The sequence below is a fragment of the Ochotona princeps genome, chromosome 2, assembly GCF_030435755.1.
Source record: "Ochotona princeps isolate mOchPri1 chromosome 2, mOchPri1.hap1, whole genome shotgun sequence".
Classification (NCBI taxonomy): domain Eukaryota; kingdom Metazoa; phylum Chordata; class Mammalia; order Lagomorpha; family Ochotonidae; genus Ochotona; species Ochotona princeps.
Window position 1 is genome coordinate 78,403,314 of NC_080833.1, and position 20,956 is coordinate 78,424,269.

The 20,956-nt window shown below is 43.2% G+C and overlaps 1 protein-coding gene across 1 annotated transcript in view; it reads left to right on the forward strand.

Annotated features, from left to right (window-relative positions):
- RPAP2 (RNA polymerase II associated protein 2) overlaps nt 1-8,725 on the forward strand; it is a 54,122-nt gene extending 45,397 nt beyond the window's left edge. Inside the window, exons 6-7 of the mRNA XM_058681392.1 lie at nt 6,983-7,129; nt 8,198-8,725. Of these exons, the coding sequence (XP_058537375.1) occupies nt 6,983-7,129; nt 8,198-8,324 (274 nt within the window). The 3' untranslated portion in view covers nt 8,325-8,725. The remainder of the gene's footprint in view (nt 1-6,982; nt 7,130-8,197) is intronic.
- Nucleotides 8,726-20,956: the final 12,231 nt, after the last annotated feature.

Below are 20,956 nucleotides of genomic sequence, written 5' to 3' on the forward strand. Positions count from 1 at the left end.
AGACTAAATCATACTTGAAGAAATTAGGTGCTATAGCTTCATAAAATAAGATCATGAAGTAAAACATAATCTTTTTGATTCTTACCCGTGCCATTACTGACACAGATGCATCTATCCCAGAAGGCTTTCATTTGATTCTAAGCCACCAAAGTGTCAGGTCTTGGAATACCTGTTTGTTTTCATTGGCAAAGTAATAATTACAGTTTTTGTGCTGTAAACTTTGAAACATTACCTTCTTCCCAGCTCTGATTGCTGAAGGATGAGAAAGTGAGTGAATGCTGAAAAAAAAAAAACTTTGAAACCTCTAACATTACCTTTTTGCAGTCTTTGTATTTTATCACCTTTCTGTATGGTAATCAGTAGAACACAGGTTTCCCTACTGCAGCCGAACTCTGCATGAACCTAGTAATTTCTCAAATCTGATAGGTACAGAAAAGAATGTGGCTTTTCACTTCCTGTCCCTTCCTCCAACCCCAAACCATAGAGAAGCATGCTTTCTGGTGACATTTATTCATATAGACATTCTCACGACTCTTCCAGTAAGACTATGTTGCACATGAAGAGTGATGTTCATTGTCATTTTATAAGTCTACCAGTCTACTTCTGTGAATTTGAAAACCAAGTGAACTCTCAGGAAACTCCCTCGAAGCCAGATGTAGTCTTCGCTCATATCCCCCAGGATTGGTCAGGGAAAAATCAGTTCAGATTGTGTGTGAAGTCCAGTGTTCTGGGAGCTGTGGTTTAGAGTCCCCAGCAGATCAGTAGACCTGCAGCAGCATGGACCAAAAGGGGAAGCTCATTTTAAAATCCAGGTTCAGTTTGTGTTGCACAACCAGAGATGAATAATATAAAGTTCATCCATTGTTTAGCTCCACTTGTTGAGTAAACAGAAACTGCAACTTGGACCCTTGATGTGGTTTTTTCTCTGTTGTTACAGTATATGACAGTGACCTCTAAATTATAGACACCTTACTTCTGAGACTCCATCAAGAGTTCACACATCTCTAAGCCCTTAGATGGAAGCATTTCTTTAAAAACAGTAACTTAAGCATCTCTCATTTCAGTTGTCATGCCCAAACTTTGAAACTCTTCCTACTTCTACACTTAATCCTGTTAGCCAGATGTTGTTTGATAGTTCAGTATTAGCAAATGGATGGTACCTGTCCTTACCTGATTTACATTCCCTCCTTTTGATGTGTAGCATATGTGGAACAGTCGGCTAAATAAAGGCCTTATCAATAAGATTCAGTTTGACACTGGCTTCTTGCTTCTGTTGTCATGCCACTCACCATATGGTAAAGAATAAGTTAGAGAATACTGTCTGTGTTTTCAGAATTGAAACTTCAAACAGTGGAGTTTTCATGAGAAATTTTTCCTCTTGTTTTTATTGTCTATATTGGTTATATTAAGCCATCTTACTAGCGTCATCTTAAGAGATTTTTAGTCATATTCAAAAGCAGTTTATTAAACTTAAAATCCTTCAGTTTTACTATCAGTCAAATGCTCAGTACTAAAAAGATATTTCCTGCCTAAACCCCCTGTGGAATATTTCTATTTTTTACTGAAGTAGAAGTTATTAATGCCCAATTTATTATTTCTTAATAATCACTATTAGAGGCTGCAGAATTATTTTTTAAGTGTATGTATTTATTTGAAAGGCAGAGTTAAAAGGGAAACAGAGAAAGATCTTCCAACCATTGGGTCACTCCCCAAATGGTCACAATAGCCAGGGCTGGGCCAGGCTGACACAAGGATCCAGGAACTCCATCTGGGCCTCCCATTTGAGTGGCAGGGGCCCAAGCACTTGGGCCATCGTCCACTGTTTCCCCAGCAAGAGCTTGATCAGAAGTGGAGCAGCCAGGACTCAAATCAGCACCAATATGGGATGTTGACATTACAGGTAGCAGTTTAATGTACTGGACCATAACACCAGCCTCTGAAAGAATAATTTTAAATGCTTGTCTTTTTTTAAAAGATTGAATAAATACGATGTGATCTCAGTCTTCCATAGCCTAGTGGGTAATGCAAAATTTATATAACCAATGGTACATACTTCTATATTATTTGAAATAGTTATAAGTATGCATTCATGTGACTGAACAGTAAAGGAAGCCAAAAGAAAGTAATTTCTCTTATGAGTAGCTATTAAAGAACAGAGTGACATGAGATCTGTGAAAGAAGACTGTGATGGCAAATGTGAAGGATGGATTGGAGCAGACCACTTACTCTTAGGAAGCTCAGGCAGTAGTCCAGGTATCAGCATTAGGACAGCATTAGGACTATAGCAGATGGAAGGGATTTAAGGGACAGTTAGTAGGTGGCAGACTAGCGGTAAGAGTTAAAGATGACTAAGTGTCTAATTCCAGCATGTTTGAATGGAAATGAGAGACCAGACATTCAAATTTGAACATAATGCCAAAACAGAATTCTAGGAAGGGAGAAAGCAATCACATGCTGCAGTCAACTGAGAAAAGAATTCCAAAGAGGCTCTGGATATGGCAGTGAGGACACCGTAACGGACCGTGCAGATAACAGGTGCAGGAATGAGTATGTGTTCCTTTGTCAGTGAACCTGGTTCTAAGCACACACAAAGGAGCTGTGATGCTCAGTGCTTGATAGTTCACAAAATCCTCTGCCAGGATCATTGCTAACAAAGAGAGACTCGGTCTCCAAGCTCTGTGCACTATTCCTCCATGGCAGAAGGACATCTAAACCCCGGGCAGCCCCGTAACACCTGTCAGTGACACAGCGAGCACTCATAAAAAAAAAAAAAAAGACAGTAGTTGGTTAGGAGCATCCTTGACAATGGAAACAGCAAACTAAGACATGATAGGCTGCGAGAAAGCTAAGATCTTGCCTGTGCTTCATGTATGCAAGCAGACACAGAGCCTCTGACTGCAGAAGTGATGTCAGAGTAAAGCAGCTGCACAGTGAGCAGCCATGCTGGGAGAGTGTGCGACTTCCCAGCTACTGTTAAGTGATGAAATGGGTCAAAGCATGACACATAAAGAGTAATATATAATCCTTACCCAACTTCAATATAAATTACATTTAAAGTAGAAATAGAAATAAGTCATAATTCTTTTAAATGAATCATTCGTAACATTTTAAGTCCAATTTTCAAGCCTCAGCATCTTTCTTTGACATATTGTTTATTGCGATTTTATATTTTGTCAAAAGCTCTCTTTGTTCTTTGTATTCATGAGCCTGGCTTCCAAGAGGATAATTTTAAACACAAAATGAATTTTTTATGTGACTCTCCAGAATTAATCCATGTGTGATTAGTGATTTACAAGTATCCAGGTGCCTCCCTTTACAACAAAAGAAATTTAAGTCAGCTTATAACTTTTAGAAACTGGATAGTCCATGGTTCCATAGTCATTTACATTCTGTATTAGGGAGGTGGGGGCAGGGAAGCAGTCTTTTCAGTTAACTATCAAAAGGGAAGTACACGGAGTTAAGTAAGGGTAAAGCAAATCTGTTGGCTAACTTTGCATTAGTATCATCTCCCAGTAGCACTTAGCGCTCACATGTTAGGGTAGCCAGGAAATGCTCAGATGCCTGAAGATTCCTGCCTGTCTGCTTGATGACTGGCTGCAGACATCTCCAGGCCCCACCTTGATACTCCTTCACCATCCCCTGCATGATTTCTCTATCAAAACTTCCTTCTGCCGGCCAGCTGCTTGCTGTTTTTACACTTGGAGGCCTCCAGTTCTGAAATGCAAGTTGAAATTATCAGGTTCTAGGGGCTGGCACTGTGACATAGCATGCTGGTGTCTGCCTGCAGCACCAGCATCTTGTCTACACTCCAGGTCAAGTCCCGGGCTGTTCCTCTTCAGATCCAGCCCCCTGTTTGTGGCCTGGGAGGGCAGCGGAGGCTGGTCAGGACCATGGGCCCCTGCACCCGTATGGGAGACCTGAAAGAAGCTCCTGGCTTCAGATTAGCCCAGCTCCAGCCATTACAGCCATTTGGGAACCAACAGACAGAGATCCTGCTGTCTCTCCTTCTCTTTCTATGACTGCCTTTTCAAATGAAAATTAGTAAATCTTTTTAAAAAGTTATTTAGTTCTTTTGGCATGTTCATCGAGGGCTCAGTACACATGTCAGGCAAGTCCTACTAAAGGGTTAAGAGTAGCACACTGGCTCTAAGAATGGGCTTTTGAGGCCAGCACAGTGCCATAGCAGGCAAATACCCTACCTGCAAGCTCCAGCATGCTGTGTGAGTGCCCCGCTGCTCCACTTCCAGAGGATGGCTCAGGTCTTTGGAAGAGGAAAGGAGAACAGATGAGAGGGAACGGGAGGAAAGAGAGAGAGAGAAAGGGAGGGAAGGAAGGAAGCAAGCTAGCTAGTTTTTGAGGGTAAATTGCTGGGGTTTAAAGCCCTGACTTGCTGCTTACTTGTGGCCTTAGGGAAAATCCAACTTCTGTGTGCCTGTGTTTCCTAACTTCATCTGCAACATCACAGTGTAGTTAATGGTAATTTCATGCTTAGAGCCAGTACCGCATTAGTGCTCATGGGTAGCACACAACAGAAGTTAGTTGAAATTACTGTTATTGGGCCCGGCACAATAGTGTAGTGGTTAAGGTCCTAGCCTTGCACGCACCAGGATCTCATATGGGCATCGGTTCTAATCCCAGCAGCTCCACTTCCCATCCAGCTCCCTGCTTGTGGCGTGGGAAAGTAGTCGAGGACGGCCCAAGGCCTTGGGACCCTGCACCCATGTGGGAGACCTGGAAGAGTCTCCTGGCTCCTGGCTTCAGATTGGCTGAGCTCCAGCCGTTGCGGCCACTTGGGGAATGAATCATTGGACGGAAGATCTTCCTTTCTGTAAATCTGACTTTCCAATAAAAATAAATAAATCTTTTTAAAAGAAAGAAATTACTGTTATTGATAAAAAAAGAGATGCTAGAGTATCGCATTGGAATTTTTTAGTGGTACTCTTTTAAAATATTATATGGCAGAGGAAAAAACGAGAGCTCTTCCATCTGTCTGCTGATTCACTCCTGAAATGGCCACAATAGCTGGAGTTGAGGCAATCCAAAGCTAGGAGCCAGGAGCTGCTTCTGGATATAGGAGCTCCCACATACGTCTAGAAGCCCAAGGAGCCATCTGCTGCTGCTTTCCCAGGCACATTAGCAGGAAGCAGGATCAAAAGTGAAACAGCTGGTACTCAAGCTAGTGCCGTATGGGATGTTGGTGCTAGAGGCAGAGACTTGACCTACTGTGCCACAATGCTAGCCCCAGTGGTACTCTTTTAAGGTGCGTGTTATTAACTCCATTTTTCTAAATAGACCCTAGTCCTTTAATCATCTGGTGTTCAGTTCTTGCTAAGATACCTGGAGGGCTAAGGAGAATTTATTACTGTCCTAGCCATGTTTGGACAATTCTGACAAATTTTTCCCTTTGCTTATGCTTTCTCTATGAGATAAGCAAGGAATAAATAACAACATTTCCCATTCCACATTCACTACTGTCAAAATGATTGGCTCTGATTTCTTTAGCGTTTTGTTAAGTCAGAGTTTAGCTAAACTTCATGCACTCAATGGCAGTGACCAAGGTTAGATATGCATCTAAGAGTTATGGGAAGTTTAAAACTCTTTAACTTAAAGGAATTTTTCCCAAGAACTTTCCAGGAATATACTTTGCAAGGATTTTGCAAACTGTGCTCTCTGTAGAGATAAAAATATTTATGAAAGGTAATGGTTTTTAATCTTTATGATTAGATTTTGCTCCACTTCTTGGAGATCATGCTCACTAATCACATTTCAAGGAAAATTACTTTGGAGATTCCATTATGGCCAGTGTTGTGGTGTATCAGGTGAAGCTGCTGCCTGCGTCACCGACATCCCATAAGGGTGCTGATTCAGCTACCCCACTTCCCATGGAGCTCCCTGCTAATAGGCTTGGGAGAGCAGTGGGAAATGGCTGAAATACTTGGGCCCCTGAACTCACATAGGAGACCAACAAGAATGTCCTGACTTTAAGCTGGCCCAGCCCTGGCCATTGCAGTCCTCTGGGGAATGAACAAGCAGATGGAAGATCTCTCTCCATCTCTCCCTTTCTCTTCAAACTCTTTCAGATCAATCAATCTTAAAACAAAACAACAACAACAAAAAGATTCCATTATAAACAGTCACTCTTTAAGGGCATTTACTGGAAATGATCAGAAGGGAAAAAGCAATTTGTTCCATATCAAGTTGGTATTAAGTACCTTGTGAGGTGTAATTCATTTATTTAGTGTTTTAAAATTAAAATACTAGAGGAAAGCGTTTGGCTCAACAGTTTAGGCACTACTTGGAATGCTTACATCCCATTTTGGAGTACGTTTGAGTCCTTGCTCCACTTCCAATTCCAGCTTCCTGCTGTTGCACACCCAGGAGGCAATGGGTAATGGCTCAAGTATTTGGGTGCTTGCCAGATTGAATTCCAGGCTCCTGGCTTTGGCCTGATCTAGTCGCTTGCTGGCAGGCATTTGAGGAGTGAACCACTTGATGGAAGATGGTCCGTTTTTCCTCTGTGTGTCTGCCTGCCTGCCTGCCTTTCAACTAAAATGAAAACAAATTTTTAGTGTTTCACATTTTAAAATATATATAAATTCAAAAGGTGATCTTTGCTCATCACTGATTGCTTTTTTCCAAAGTGACATAATCCCAGTAGTCCATGTAAATTACACTTTTAAAACACTTCTCAGTTCTGAGTTTCTTTCCACCACCTTTCTTCCCCAAGTGCAGTGAGTTCATTAATAATTTTTGCTGGCATGATGAAAAATATGTTATAGTTTTCAGGCATTTAAGGTTCTTTCCATACTTCACAGTGTTTCATCCCTTGCTGTTTTCCTGGGGTTTCTCTTATGTCTTTGTCAGTTAACCTTTCTCTGGGGATTTTGCTGAATCACAGAGCCTCTCAGCCACGGTGAGGGTGGGAGACCCTCAGCTCAGCTCACTTCATGGATGTGCACTTGGTGCTTTGGATCTGTTTCAGACTGGCCCCAATCCTTGGCATTGAGAAGCATTCACGGGAAAATGTGTTTACCCAGTTCTTAGCCACACTGCTGAGTGAATTAGATTTAAAGAATGAAGACCTTGAAAGTTTAACCATCATATTTAGAACAAGCTGTCAACCAAAATGGTGAGTTGAATTGTTTCACTTGAGTTTTTTTCCTTCATTTTAGCCTATGCACATTTTTTCCATACTGGAAATTTTAAACACCAAGAACAGAACTGAGTGCCCTCAGCTTGCTGTGGAAGGACATGATTGCCCTCGATCTCAGCCGCCTTGGCCACATGCGGTCTGCCCTCACCTTGGGTCCTATCCTGGTTGCTGGAACTCCCTTCTAGCTGTTGCACTTAGTCCTGTTTCTTGTAATTCAGGAAACTCTATCAGTTTTATCCTCAAGCGCAGGCATCCCCACATGTCCTCTTTGATAAGTTTCTTCCCAGAAGCTAACAATCTGCTTCAGCGCCAAGTCTGTCCTGATCTGTGTGGGCATCCTCATCCTCCACCTCTGTGGGTGAACCCCTCTTATCCAGCCTGCACCTCTGCCGTCCCCTGTGCAGATAAGCAGGTGATTTCCAGCTTCTCGGCCCCTCACAGTGTGCGCCCCCTTATCCTGCCTTTTCTCCTTCCCTCCCTCCCTCATTTCACACACTCCCACTGCTCAGATAGGTGCTGCTTTGATGTTACAACTGAAAGAATTTGTCTGAAACTACAAATGAGACCCTCTTAGGAACATTTCCTTTAAAAAACAGAAGACTTTCAACAATTAATCTCTTTTACGTGAACTTGGCAGTTACTCTGAAATCATTATTTACTTACATTGTTCATTTGTTTAGTAAGTAATGAAGGTAATCCTTGGCTCATACTTTTTCAGTATTAAAAAGGAACTGTTAGATGATGAGGCTTTATTATGTAATTTTCCATAGGAGAGATGGAGATGAGTTTAAATAGGTAGATTGACTATTTTTGTCTGTATGATTTTTGTAAACATAGTAAATAGATTTGAGTGTAAACATTTTAATGTCTAGTAACATTTTCAAGACCACTGTTAGATAACACACATTAATATGCTTTCAGTTGCAAATAATAGGGAAAATATGTAGCTCTATCTAGCTTTTATTAGGGTAGTATATTTTTGTTGCTTTAATTTTTACAAATCACTCAAATTTAGTGGCTTAAAATAAACCTTTTTTATCTTAGTTTCTTAGTCAGGAATCTGGGTAAGGTGAGCTGTGGGGCCTCTGGCTTAAGTTCCTTCCTAAAGATGCAGTTAAGCTGTCCACAGGGCCACAGTGGTCGCCTGCAGACCTCACCAGGAGACCTCTGAAGCTCACTTACAGGTTCCCTTAATAAACTCACAACTGCAGTTTCTCACTGACTGTTATCTGAGACTTTGTCCTCATTCTTTGCAGGTGGACCTCTCTTAGCACACTTCACAGCATGACATGGAGCTTCCCTCAGAGTGAGCCAGTGTGAGAGGGTTCCCACAGTAGAAGCCACAGTCCTTGTGTGACTCGCAGAAGTGGCAGCCCACCACTTTTTCCACTGTATTCTATTCGGAAATAGTCATTGGGTCCAGCCTACTTTCACGTGAGAGAATTGTACAAATATCGGGTATGGATGCCAGGAAGCACTAACATGCAGGGTCATCCTAGCAGCTGCCAACCAGAGGTGGCACAATGGTTCAGTAGTTTCCAGTTTTACATAGTGTACCACACTGTCCTGGTGAGAGTTTTGATCTTCACACAGATTGAATACATCTGTAACCAATCCACAAACATAGGAATGCTATGAGTTATACAGATAGTGAATGGTGAAAAAGAAGGGCTTTTCCAGTTGGCCTAGGCCAATCAAGCCTTCCCCTCTAGTTTAATACGGAGCAGGACCTGCCCCACTCAAACCATTGTTGTCACAAAGTTGAAGAAAGGGAATGCGTGTTGGGAAGGCAATACACTCTGCAACAGCTGACATTTAGGTGTTTTATTCAAATTGTCTTTACTCTTTCCTTCACAGATGTAATCCAAGAAGGCAGAATAGAAGATGGATTTCTCCTCACCATTTCCAGAATTCTAGCCCAGTAGTGACCTGACAATGAGCTCTGTTAGTCCAAAACGCACAAAGACTCTTCCAGACAGAGGACTGTCACTCCAGCAAGGATAACCAAGTCCTTGATCCTTAGCTAAAAGACATGATACTGAAGTCTTAAGTTGAAATTTGAATGACTATTCAAGAAAATGTAATTACCTCTGATTTTTCTGGATGATTCTAGCATGTAAGTTGGCCAGAAAACTATCATTTTGCCCACCCCCTCATCTGACTTCTAGATTCTATTGAACAACAGATCAATAAATACAAACTAAAATGAAGCACTTTGGAAATCCAGTCATTACTTTAAAGCAGCTGACTGCACTGGAAAATGAGCCTAAGCAAATAGTTAATCTCCTAAGTCCAAAACAGGAGAATATTAATTTTCTGAAATCAAGGAAAATTTTTTAAACATGAAATATGTAGTTTGTTTTCAAAAGTGACAGTCTTGGGCCCAGTGCAATAACCTAGTGGCTAAATTCTCACCTTACATGCACCAAGATCCCATATGAGCACCAGTTCTTGTCCCAGCTGCTCCACTTCCCATCCAGCTCCCTGCTTGTGGCCTGGGAAAGCAGTCAAGGACAGCCCAAAGCCTTGAGACCCTGCTCCCATGTAGGAGACCAGGAAGAAGCTCCTGGCTTCAGATCAACAGGTCTGGTCATTGCAGGCACTTGGGGAGTGAAACAGCAGACGAAGATCTTTGTCTCTGCCCTCTGTAAATCTGACTTTCCAATAAAAATAAATAAATAAATCTTTTTTTTTTTTTAAGTGATATCTTGGAGCCAGCACTGTGGCATAGCAAGCAAAGCCACGCTTTTAAAGTCAGATTCTTAAATGGGCACCATTCAAGTACCAGCTGCTCCACTTAAACCCAGCTCCCTACTAATGTTCCTGGGAAAGCAGCAGCAGGTGACCCAAGTTCTTGGGGCCCTGCACCCATTGGAGGAAGCTCTGGCTCCTGACTTCAGCCTGGCCCGACCCTGGCTATTTGAGCAGACAACCAGCAGGTGGAAGATTTTCTTTCCCTCTCTATCTCTACCTCTCTCTCTCTGTAACTTAACCTTTCAAATAAATAAATCTTTTTTAAAAAGAGAGAACCCTTAGAATTTAGCTTGCTTTTAAAAATGTCTCAAGCAGGCAAGCTGGAAGGACCTCCAGAGTATTTGAAAGGGGGTCTCAGACAATCTGGGAAGTTTCTTGAAGACCAAAAATAAATAAATAAAATCAGAGCCATACTTCCTTAAAGATTAATTTTATTTATTTGAAAGAGCAGGAAGGATGGAAGGGGGTCTTTCATCTGGTAGTTCACCCCCAAAGTGACCTCAATGGCCATAGCTGAAGCAGGCTGAAGCCAGAGCTTCATCTGGTCTCCCCAGTGGGTGGCAGGAGCTGAAGCACTGCCCTGGCTCTGCTCCAGCCATTGCAAGCAGTTGGGGAGAGTGAACCAGCAGATGAGAGCGTGCTACACTCTCTCTCCCTCACAAATCCTTCAATCTCTGTCTCTCAAATATAAGCAAACAGTTCTCCCCAAATTAATATGGACTCAATGCCACCCCTATCAAAATTATAGCAGAGGGGCCGGTGCCAGGTTAAGCCTCCAACTTCAGCGCTGGCATCCCGTATAGGCGCCAGTTCATGTTTTGGCTGCTCCACTCCCCGCCCAGCTACCCGCTTGTGATCTGGGAAGGCTTGTAGAGGATATCCCAAAACCTTGAAAATCTGCATCCACATGGGAGTTCTGGATGAAGCTCTTGGCTCCTAGCTTCAGATTGGCTCAGCTCTGGCTGTTGGCAGCCATCTAGAGAGTGAATCAGCAGATGGAAGATTCTCTCTGGCTCGTGTGTATGTCCTTTCTGTAACTCTGCCTTTCAAATAAACAAAAACATCAGGCTTTTTGGAAAAACTGAGAAGCAATTTGTATAGAAATTCAATGGTTTAAAAGGTTTAGAAAATGAAGAATACTTCCATGCAATATCAAAGGCAAGAAAATGAATTCAGACCCTTACTTCTCATGTGAAAATTAATCAGAGACCTATATGTAAGAGTTAAAACTAACTCTGGGGCCAGTATTGTATCTCAGTGTGTTAAGATGCCTCTTGTTGCTGGCATCCTGTATGAGAGTACCAGTTCCAGTCCTGGCTGCTTCACCTTTAGTCCATTTCCCTGTTAACACACTTGGAAGGCAGTAGAAGATCATGCAGGTGTTAGGGTCCCTCCCACCCATGTGGGAAACAGACTTGGACAGAGTTGTGGATTTTTGACTTCCTGAACTAGCTCCAGCTATTATGGCCATTGAGGGGTGCACCAGGGAATGAAAGATCTGCCATTTTCTGCCTTTAAAATACACAAATAAATTTTTAAATGAGAACACCTTTATTAGAGGACACAGGAGAGGGCCCAATCCTCGCGTTGTACATACTGGGATCCCATATGGTTGCTGGTTCATGTCCTGATGGCCCTGCTTCCCATCCAGTCCTCTGCTGGGGCCTGGGAAAGATGTTGAGGACAGCCCAAACCCTTGGGACCCTGCACCCATGTGGGAGACCCAGAAGAAGCTCCTGGCTCTTGGCTTCGAACTGGCTCAGCTCCGGCCATTGCAACCACTTGGGGAGTGAATCAGCAGACAGAAGATCTTCCTCTTTGTCTCTACTGTCTGGATACCTGGTTTTCCAATAAAAACAAATCTTTAAAAAATAGAGAGTTTGACTTTGGGGTATGGGTGGTGGGAGCTTCCAGCAGCCAGGTGGCTGCTGAGGGTATTTGAGCCAGGTTGGACTCAATGCTTGGGGCCCTAGCTACAGCCACTGCTGCCATTTGGTGAGCAAGTCCTGGGCTTGCCTGGGCCCAAAAGATCTCTCCCTTCGCAGTAAGTGCTCTGTGAAGGGAACTCTTTAGAGCTAGGGCAAGTCTTGGCTCTACCTGATGCCACCATCTAGCAGTGGGAGGGACCTATGGGAGTTCGACCTTGGGGTCTGGGTAGTGGGAGCTTCCAGCAGCCTGGTTGCTGCTGGGTGTACCTGAGCCAGGTCAGACACAATGCTTGGGGCCCTAGCCATAGCCACCGCTGACATGCAGTGAGCGAGTCCTAGGCTTTTGGGCAGCTAGCGTGCCAATTGGCACTGGGCTCAGCCCATTGGCCACCTGGCGGCAAGCTCTGGAGTCTTGGGAGGATGAAATTGCTGCCTAGGGACATCCATGCCTAAAGCCACACTGTGTGTTCGTGAGGACTAAATCCTGAGGGATTCACAATGACAGGGTCACTGTACTTTCAGATAAGCAAGGGTACTGAGACCTGGTGATTTGGAGAGGAGAGACTGGAAGGTCTATATGGGTCAGACTGATATACCAGCCTACATGTGAGTCCTGAGTAGGGTTTATTATCATGGAACATTGCTGACCACCACACACCAGTCCTTGTCAAAGCTAGGGCTGGGGGGAGGGTGCGTTGTCTAACAGGGCTAGATCCTAGTACCTGACTCAGTGTCGGAACAGGGGATGGGTCACATTAGGCTGGGCCATGACATTAACCAGCACACGAGAGAACCAGGTCCAGGGGTAGATTCTGTGGGGAATGTGTGGACCAAACCCTGTGGAAATACTAGTCCCGCTGGTTAGCTCAAGAGTTGGGGTGGGGTTGGACTGAGCTAGGTGTGCCATCACTCACTAGTACAGGGATCAAGAATACTCTGGGCAATGCCTTACTTTAACAATAAAAATTTGTCCTCACCTCCAAAAAAAAAAAAAAAAAAAAAAAAAAGAATACTCTGGGCAGATCGAGGATGCAGCACCTGCATGTGCATTCTAAAACAGAGTGGGGCGGGCTGGGCTGCAACGTTCACCAGCTTATACAGGGCCAAGAGAGAGGAGCAAGCTATGCCGGGCAAGGGCCTAACACCCGCTGGCAGGTATGAGATCTGGGTCTGGGAGTGGGCCAGGTTGGGGAATGTGGGAAACTCCCCTAGTGGGTCATAACTCCCACTGGTGATCACATGGTCCAGACCTGGAGGTCAGGCAAGCTGGGCGAAGCAGCTCCAACTGTTGGCTAGTGTGTGGGTTGGTTTTGGAAGGGGGTGGACCAGGCAGGACCAAGCAAACCTTAGCTCACCAGCAAATGCAGAAATCAGGCTGGAGCAAAGGTCATGCCAGGCTAGGCTGTAAACACCAATTGATTTGTGTAGAAGACGGGGCTGGAAACAGAACTGACCCAGCAATTGCAACCACCAGCATATGCATAGCTGATTGGGGCGATGAACTGTGCCGGACCCTGTACTGTCAAGCACACGCAAGAATCAGGTCTGGGATCACCTCAGACAAAGTTTCTTTGCGAATTGTCCCCAACTGAACTGCTGAACTCAGAACACCAACCGTGAAGAGAAGAGCAGGTTGCATGGTCTGACCATGGAGTACATGTGGTCAATGCTGAGCCTCCTCAGTGGTGCAAATGGAGCAGTGGACAGCATATCTAGGTGAACATTGGAAGATATGGCAGTACATTGGAGCCTGCATAGGACAGCTGATACCACAACAGAGGATTTAAGACAGAACAAATGGACCAACTACCCCATCTAAGTGTTGGCAATGAAATAATGGGAAAAAAAATGTTAAAATGTGGAGAAAGTCGAGCCCTAGTATATTGCCAGTGGAGAGTAGTAAAACCAAAAAGTAAAACCAAACTTTTTCAAGAGTTTCATAATTTCTTACAAACTTAAGCATGATGGACAAAGAAATCGTGAAGAGAAAGAACAAAAGCTGGAGGTATCACAGTAATGGATTTCAGCATATGCCAGAGCTACTATAAACAAGACAGCATGATACTGGCATAAAAACAGACACATCATCCAAAAGAAAAATGAGAAGGAATCCACACATCTACAGTTAACTGATCTATGATAGATGTTAAATTACACTCAGGAGAAGCAACACTCTGCAATAAATCACACAGGAAAATGAGGTAGCCGTATGCAAAACATTACAATACACACATCTCACCTTATAAAAAAACTACTCAAAAATTACCAGACACTTGCCAGACACTTAAATGCATGACATAGAATGATGAAAAATAAGGAAAACTTCAAAAACTTAGGCCTACTTAATAGCCTTTTTTTAAAAAAAAAAAAGATTTATTTATTTTTATTAGGAAAGGCAGATTTACAGAAAGAAGGAGACAGACAGATCTTCCACCCACTTGATAAACTGCCCAAGCAGCTGCAATGGCCAGAGCTCAGTAATCCAAAGTGAGCCAGGAGCCTCCTCCAGGTTTCCCAAGCAGGTGCAGGTTCCCAAGGGTTTGGACCATTCTCTACTGCTTTCCCAGGTCACAGCAGGGAGCTGGATGGGAAGCAGAGCCGCCAGGACATGAACCAGTGCCCATATGGGATCACAGCACATGACTTTAGCCACTAGGCTACCATGCCAGGCCCAGTTAACAGCTTTTTAAAATAAAAACAGAAGCATAGGCACCAAAAAAAAACTTAGTCAAATGAGATTATATCAAACTAAGAAGCTTCTGCACAGCAAAGAAATAATGCAATAATGCAAGAACATGCAGAATGTGTTAAAGCTTTGCAAAATATCCATCTGGCAAAGAACTTATAACCAGAATATATAAGAAAATTATAAAACTTAACAACAAATTCTACAATCAAGAAATGGGCAAAGGATCTGAAAAGATGTCTGCTGGAAGAAGAAATACAAAGGCCAAGCAGTAAACGGGTTGGGGGAGCTCACTGTCATTAGCTGTGAAGGAAATGCAAAGTGACAAATGCTGGGAGGTTGTGGATAAAGAGAACCCAGCTCACTATCGATGGGAACGGAAATGAGAGCAACAATTATGGAAAAGAATATGGAGATTCCTCAAAAAACTAAAAGTACTGTATGACCTCCCCCACTTTGGGGGATCGATCCAAATGGCATGAAGTAAACATATGAAAAAGATCCCTACACTCTCACGGATTTGTGTGTTCGTTTTTTGCAGCACAATTCATAATACTAAAGATACAGAATAAAGATACATATTTGTTAGTAGAGCACGATGTACCAGAACAGAAACAAATCCTCAAAAAGGGTTGAGCATGTCACCAGGGGCAATGAACCAACCTAAAGTTCTACCATTGGCCCATGTTGAAACAATTCCAGCAACAAAATAACATAAGTTTGGATTATAACACAAAGCATAAAACATGTAAATATTTTTACTGGAAAATCAGATACACAGAGAGGAGGAGAGACAGAGAGGAAGATCTTCTGTTCACTGATTCACTCCCCAAGTGACTGCAACAGCCAGAGCTGAGCCAATCCAAAGCCAGGAGCCTAGAGCCTCCTCCAGGTCTCTCACGCAGGTGCAGGGCCTCAAGGCTTTGGGCCATCCTCGACTGCTTTCCCAGGCGACAGGCAGGGAGCTGGATGGGAAGTGGGGCCGCTGGGACCAGAACTAGCAGGCCATGTGGGACTCCGGTGTGTGCAAGGTGAGGATCCCACCCACTAGGCTACCACAGCGGGCCCAACAGATGTGAATTTATGCTAATGTAAAATCATTAAATGAAAGAAATGGAAAAGGAGACAAACCTTACTTATCAGAGTACCAAAATCATTTATTTTGAGCCCTTCTGCACTACTCAGAGAGGGATCTGTAGGGCATGGTTATGAGTTACTGTGATAAATAAAAGGAAAACTTACACAGTGCTCAGAACTCTTGATGCTCTACAATGAACAAAGACAATGACTTCAAGCTCCTGGCAGCAGGGCCTCACGCAGGCAGCACCCACATGTCCTGTGGGCTTGTATATCTATCAGAGGAAAAGTAATGGCTTCCACATCACTTATCTAAAAAAACCTAGGAACTGGTGGTAATGGCTCAATATCACCATTGCCAGCACCATATCCTCTGAGAGTGCTGGTCAGTAGGCTCTGCCAATGTTGGCTGCTGTCGCTGAACGACTGCTGTTGCTGGACACATCATGCCAGGAGCCATTGCTAGCCAGTATCATGCAGCTTTGTGGAAACTGCATCTTCCATTGGTGACTTGTCACATGTCTGACCAACAGACTCCCAGAGGTGTCTCCACGTTAACGCGCCTTCCACTGCTCTGTGTAACACATGTTCTTCTATGCTATTGCATGTGTGTACATCGCCACTCGTGGAGCAATGACGGAGCTCCTTGTGGGGTTTGATGTGGATGCTGGCCCAGAAGATCTACACAGTCTCCAGGGAGCACCCACAGAAAGTCATGCGTGGTCTCTACTCCTGCAAGATCCTGAGGAGACTGGAAAAGCAGAGCAGGCCGCTGCTGAAAAGGCCAAACTCCCAACCGTGGTGATTGCTGAGCAGCTGGTTCCCCAGGCCCTGCATGCGAAAGGCAGTCTCTGGCCACTCCTGTGCTCTACACCATCTCCTCCCAGATTCCCACTTGGTGGTGCCCATGTGGGAGTCTTTGTTCCTGATGTAACGTGCTGCCTTCGACAGAGCATAACCCCTAAGACGTTTTGTGTGTGTGTGTGTGTGTGTGTGTGTGTGTGTGTGTGTGTGTGTGAACAGCATATCAAAGAATGGAAAAAATGTTTTCACAGTATATCTGTAGCTCCTTCAGGGAAGAAAGCTTGAATTCTAACTAGCTTCCACTCTGAAAATTATACAGTGTGATTTAGTTTCACTTTTCATTTACATACTTTAGGAACTAGTACAGAGAATGATGGCATTTAAAAAAATTCTTTCTCTTTGAATAGTCCCACTCCCTTGAGATTCTCCCTTGAAAACCCCAGTAGGCTTAACCTACTTTGTGGAGACTCCTTAAAGTATACTTAGTATAACTTGGCATCCTGTGTCTCTATGCTCATGTCTAAAAATCACTTGATCTCCCTGCACATGGATGAACAGGGCCAATTCCCTAAGGAGCAAGGCATTCTGAAATTGGAGTGTCTTGACTAGCCTCATTGAAAAGCGTTGCAGAAAGAGCAGATTCAAGATGCCCAGCATTCCAGCCAGGCCAGTGAGGAACAGGGGTGACTTCCTTCTGAGATGGGTGTGGAAAGTCTTGAATCTAAGCTTGGGACCAGCTCCTAGTTCTTCTGCATCCAGACTGGTTGACAGTAAAGCCCTAGTTGGGTCTCCTAAATCTCCTTTTGTATGCAACACTACACTGATGGCTTCAGGCTGCTCTGTGTGATTCCTAAAAATACGTCCTGATGAAATTTGTCATCCTCTAGTAATGCTCATTTTCTTTGTGAATTCATGTGTCCTTTGCCAATGAAGCTATCAAAATATGAATTTTGGTGCCAGCATTGTGGCATAATAGATTAAGCTACTGCCTGCAACACTGGCATCCCAAATAGTCCCCAGTTCAAGTCCCTGCTGCTCCACTTCTGATCGAAAACCCTGCTCATGCCCCTTGGGAAGCAGTGGAGGATTGTCCAAATACTTGGGTTCCTACACTCATGTGGGAGACGTGGATGAAGCTCCTGACTTCAATATGGGCCATTGTAGCCACTTGAGAAGTGAACCTGTGAATGCAAGAGTCTCTGCTCTTCTCTCCTCCCCTCCCCTCCTCCCCCATCGTCTCCTCTCCTCCCTCCACTCTCCTTTCCTCTCCTCTCCTCCTCTCTTCTCTCCTCTCTTTTCTTTCTGTTCCTCATCCCTCCTCTCTTCCCCTACCCACTCTGCTGTAACCCAGCCTTCCAAATAAATAAAATAAATCTTAAAAAAAAAAATCTTTTACAAAACCTCCTCAACCAATCAGGTTTCTACTCCCAATATATTCAAGGTTTTGTCTGTCCTACACTTAGTGAAAATGTTTTCAGAAAACCTACTGCCAGTGAAGGAACTGGTAAGGTGGCATTGGATCAAATTACCTTCATAGGAAAGCTGAGGCACAAACCCTTGCATCTACATGAGTTGGCCTTGCCTCTGGGGCCCAAGGAGGAAAGCCCACACGAATGTGCTAGTTTTCATTTTGCTTTCCAGCACTCTGGCAGTCATACCTAAAGCACAGAACGACACTGCATGACTTCAGAAGAAAGGGGGCCACTTTGCAACATCTTCAGGAAACTGCACTCCCTTGGTGCTTGCAAAACTGTCTCTGTCTTGCAGACCAAAAGCGAGGTCTCAGTCACCTAGCTCTAGTTTTTGCTTAAAGTGGAAGCTGATTATTTTTCTGGATGACCCTTGCCCCCACAAAGCTTACTGGGCCTCTGACACAAGTGGCAACAAAAGGAAGTGCTGCAGCAATGGCATTTGTTATTTAGATGAGCAAGGTCCCTCGATGTTCATCTGGCCTCTACCTACAGCAGGCCGCACAGCTAAGGCAACAGCCACTCTCTCTCCTGTGCTGTGTTGAAGTTGATAAACATAGAACTTAATGTCATTTTCATTGTAAGAATTTTTAGAGAAACAATTTACTAATACCTTCTGCAATAGCTTTTGTTTTTCATTTTTGATATGGAAAAGATTATAGCTACTAACTTGCTTATCCCCTCATCTTTATCTCTTTGTTATTCTCCTCACATGGTCCCTCTAACATGCCATCTATTATTGAGGAAAAAGAAACAATTTCAGAGAGTCACAGTCAATACAGCTCATGGGAGGCCAGTCCACTTCAAAATCAACATGACCCTTCTAACTACACTTTTCCATGCTAGACATCCAGATAAGGTTTATTTGTACAAACAGCCCTGTTTGTAACAAATCATAATAATAATAATTTGAAAATCTTTGAGTTAGTCTAAATCCCTTACTTTAAAAAATGCACATGCTAACCCAACAGACTCAGCCACTTTCAACAGAGTAACGGCTAGTACCCAGTTCTCAAACTCCGTGTTGGTGGCTCATCCTATGAGGCACAGACAACAACAAAAACATTGAAGGGAGATGTGGGGGACTCAAAACAGGACTTTGAATCAAAACCCACCTGGGATTATGGTGGCCACTCTGTCTAGATGAGCTAAACTGAGATTCCTCTAATTCGATTGACAGAGAAGTGTCATCATCGCCACAAGAGCTGGGCTTGTGGAGGGCACCCTGGTTTGAGCTACAGTGCAGTCTGGTTTTTAAGGTTTGTTGGAAGCCTCCATGCTTAGTTATAGATTAAAACACCGTAGAAATACCAAGCACCCCTTGTCTTTTCCAAATTTGGGAAAACGAATCAGCCACTTGAGGAGTTTCTCACGCCTGGGGCAGGGAAGGAATATTCACTGAATGGGAGAGGAAGCTACTGAAGACCCTCCTAACCCATTTCTGTAAGGATCCGTTTGCCAGCACACACCTGCCATAACTTTGTTCTCTCTGTGATTAAGTTAAGGTCTTTGTAGAAAATAACACACACATCAAGAAAACCAGCAACTCATGTTAGTGGTTGAAGTAAAGCTAACTGCAGAATAAGGGTTCGGGGCCGTTTTTAGAAAGACCAGGTACCTTACCTGGTACTTAGAAATTCTAGCAGATTTCTGCAGAATCCTTACGGTTTTCTCCTACACCATGGTGTCATCAGCAAATGCAGACGATTATGTGTGTGGCCTCACTGCTCTGGCTAAAGCCTTCAGGACGATGCTGAATCGAAGTGTGAAAGCAGACATTCTTCCTCATGCCCTTGTCTCAGGGAGACGTGTTCAGCTTTCCACCACTCAATGCAATGTCAGCCGTAAGTTGTCAGACTCGTTGCTAAGACAAAGGAGGTCCCTGACAGTTTGTGAAACCATAAAGGAAAGCTGACTATGTCCAAAGGCTTTCAGTGCCTCTACAGATGATTCAGTTTTCTCCTCATATCTTCTAGTAATGTAAATTATACTTTTTGATATTAAATGTTGTATTAATCCTGGGCTAAGCCCCACTGGATCAAGATGTGTCTTCCTTTTTGTATATTGTGATGATATTTTTTAGTTTGTGGAAAAGTAGTATCAAAAATAAGCTAATCTTTGGTGCCACAAATATCTGAAATCCATGCAGTTTATTTGTGAAGCAGATTTTTCATGAAGACCTTTTGTATGCAAGGATTTCAAAAATTTTATTGCACCACAGTATTATTTTTGAGAGGCAGAAACATAGAGACAGAGAAGAAGCAGGCTTCCATCTGCTTAGTTCACTCCCCAACAGTCCACAACAGCTGGGATGGGTCAAAACCAGGAGCTAGAACACAATCCAGGTCTAGCCCAGCTACTTCACCCAACATTTGTTGCCCCCCAGGGTGTGCAGAAAGATACCAGAATGGAGAAATGGAAGTGGACTCCAATCTAGGTACTCTGCTGGGAGATGTGGGCCTCCTAAGCTGCATCTGAACGGCTGGACAATGCCCGCTCCAGAACCGGCCTTCTGATGCCAATTTCCTTTTTTTAACCAGTAACTTCAAGCTGTATTTGCAGCACATTATCATGATAAAAAGAAAAAAACACATTGAAGTAAAAAGAAATTATGTGTAGCTTCACTATACCAGAAAAAGGATTTGCTGACATATTGTTATAGTTATAATCTAATAACTTTTCTATGTATGTTCATGTTTATATATCAATGTTATTTTATATATATATTTACTTCAAATTATATTGTAACTATTTTGCCATGCTATTTTTAAAAATTCCATTAACATAGTACAAGATGACTATGGTTTGCCAAAACACAGTTAATCATCTCTTGCTATTGAATTTTTATGATTTTTCTTGTATTTGTAAAGATAAATAGCATGATGCAGAAAATCTTCACTCCCATATCTGATTTTTTACATAGCATGAATTTCTAAAACGGAAACTCTTATGTCAAAGGAGATTATATCTTTAAAGACTTTATTAAATATTCCCAAATTGCTTTTCAGAAAGTTTGCAACAAAATCCACTCCTGTTCACCCTGCTTTTTCCAAGATTATTAAAACCATCTACAAGTCAAAGAACT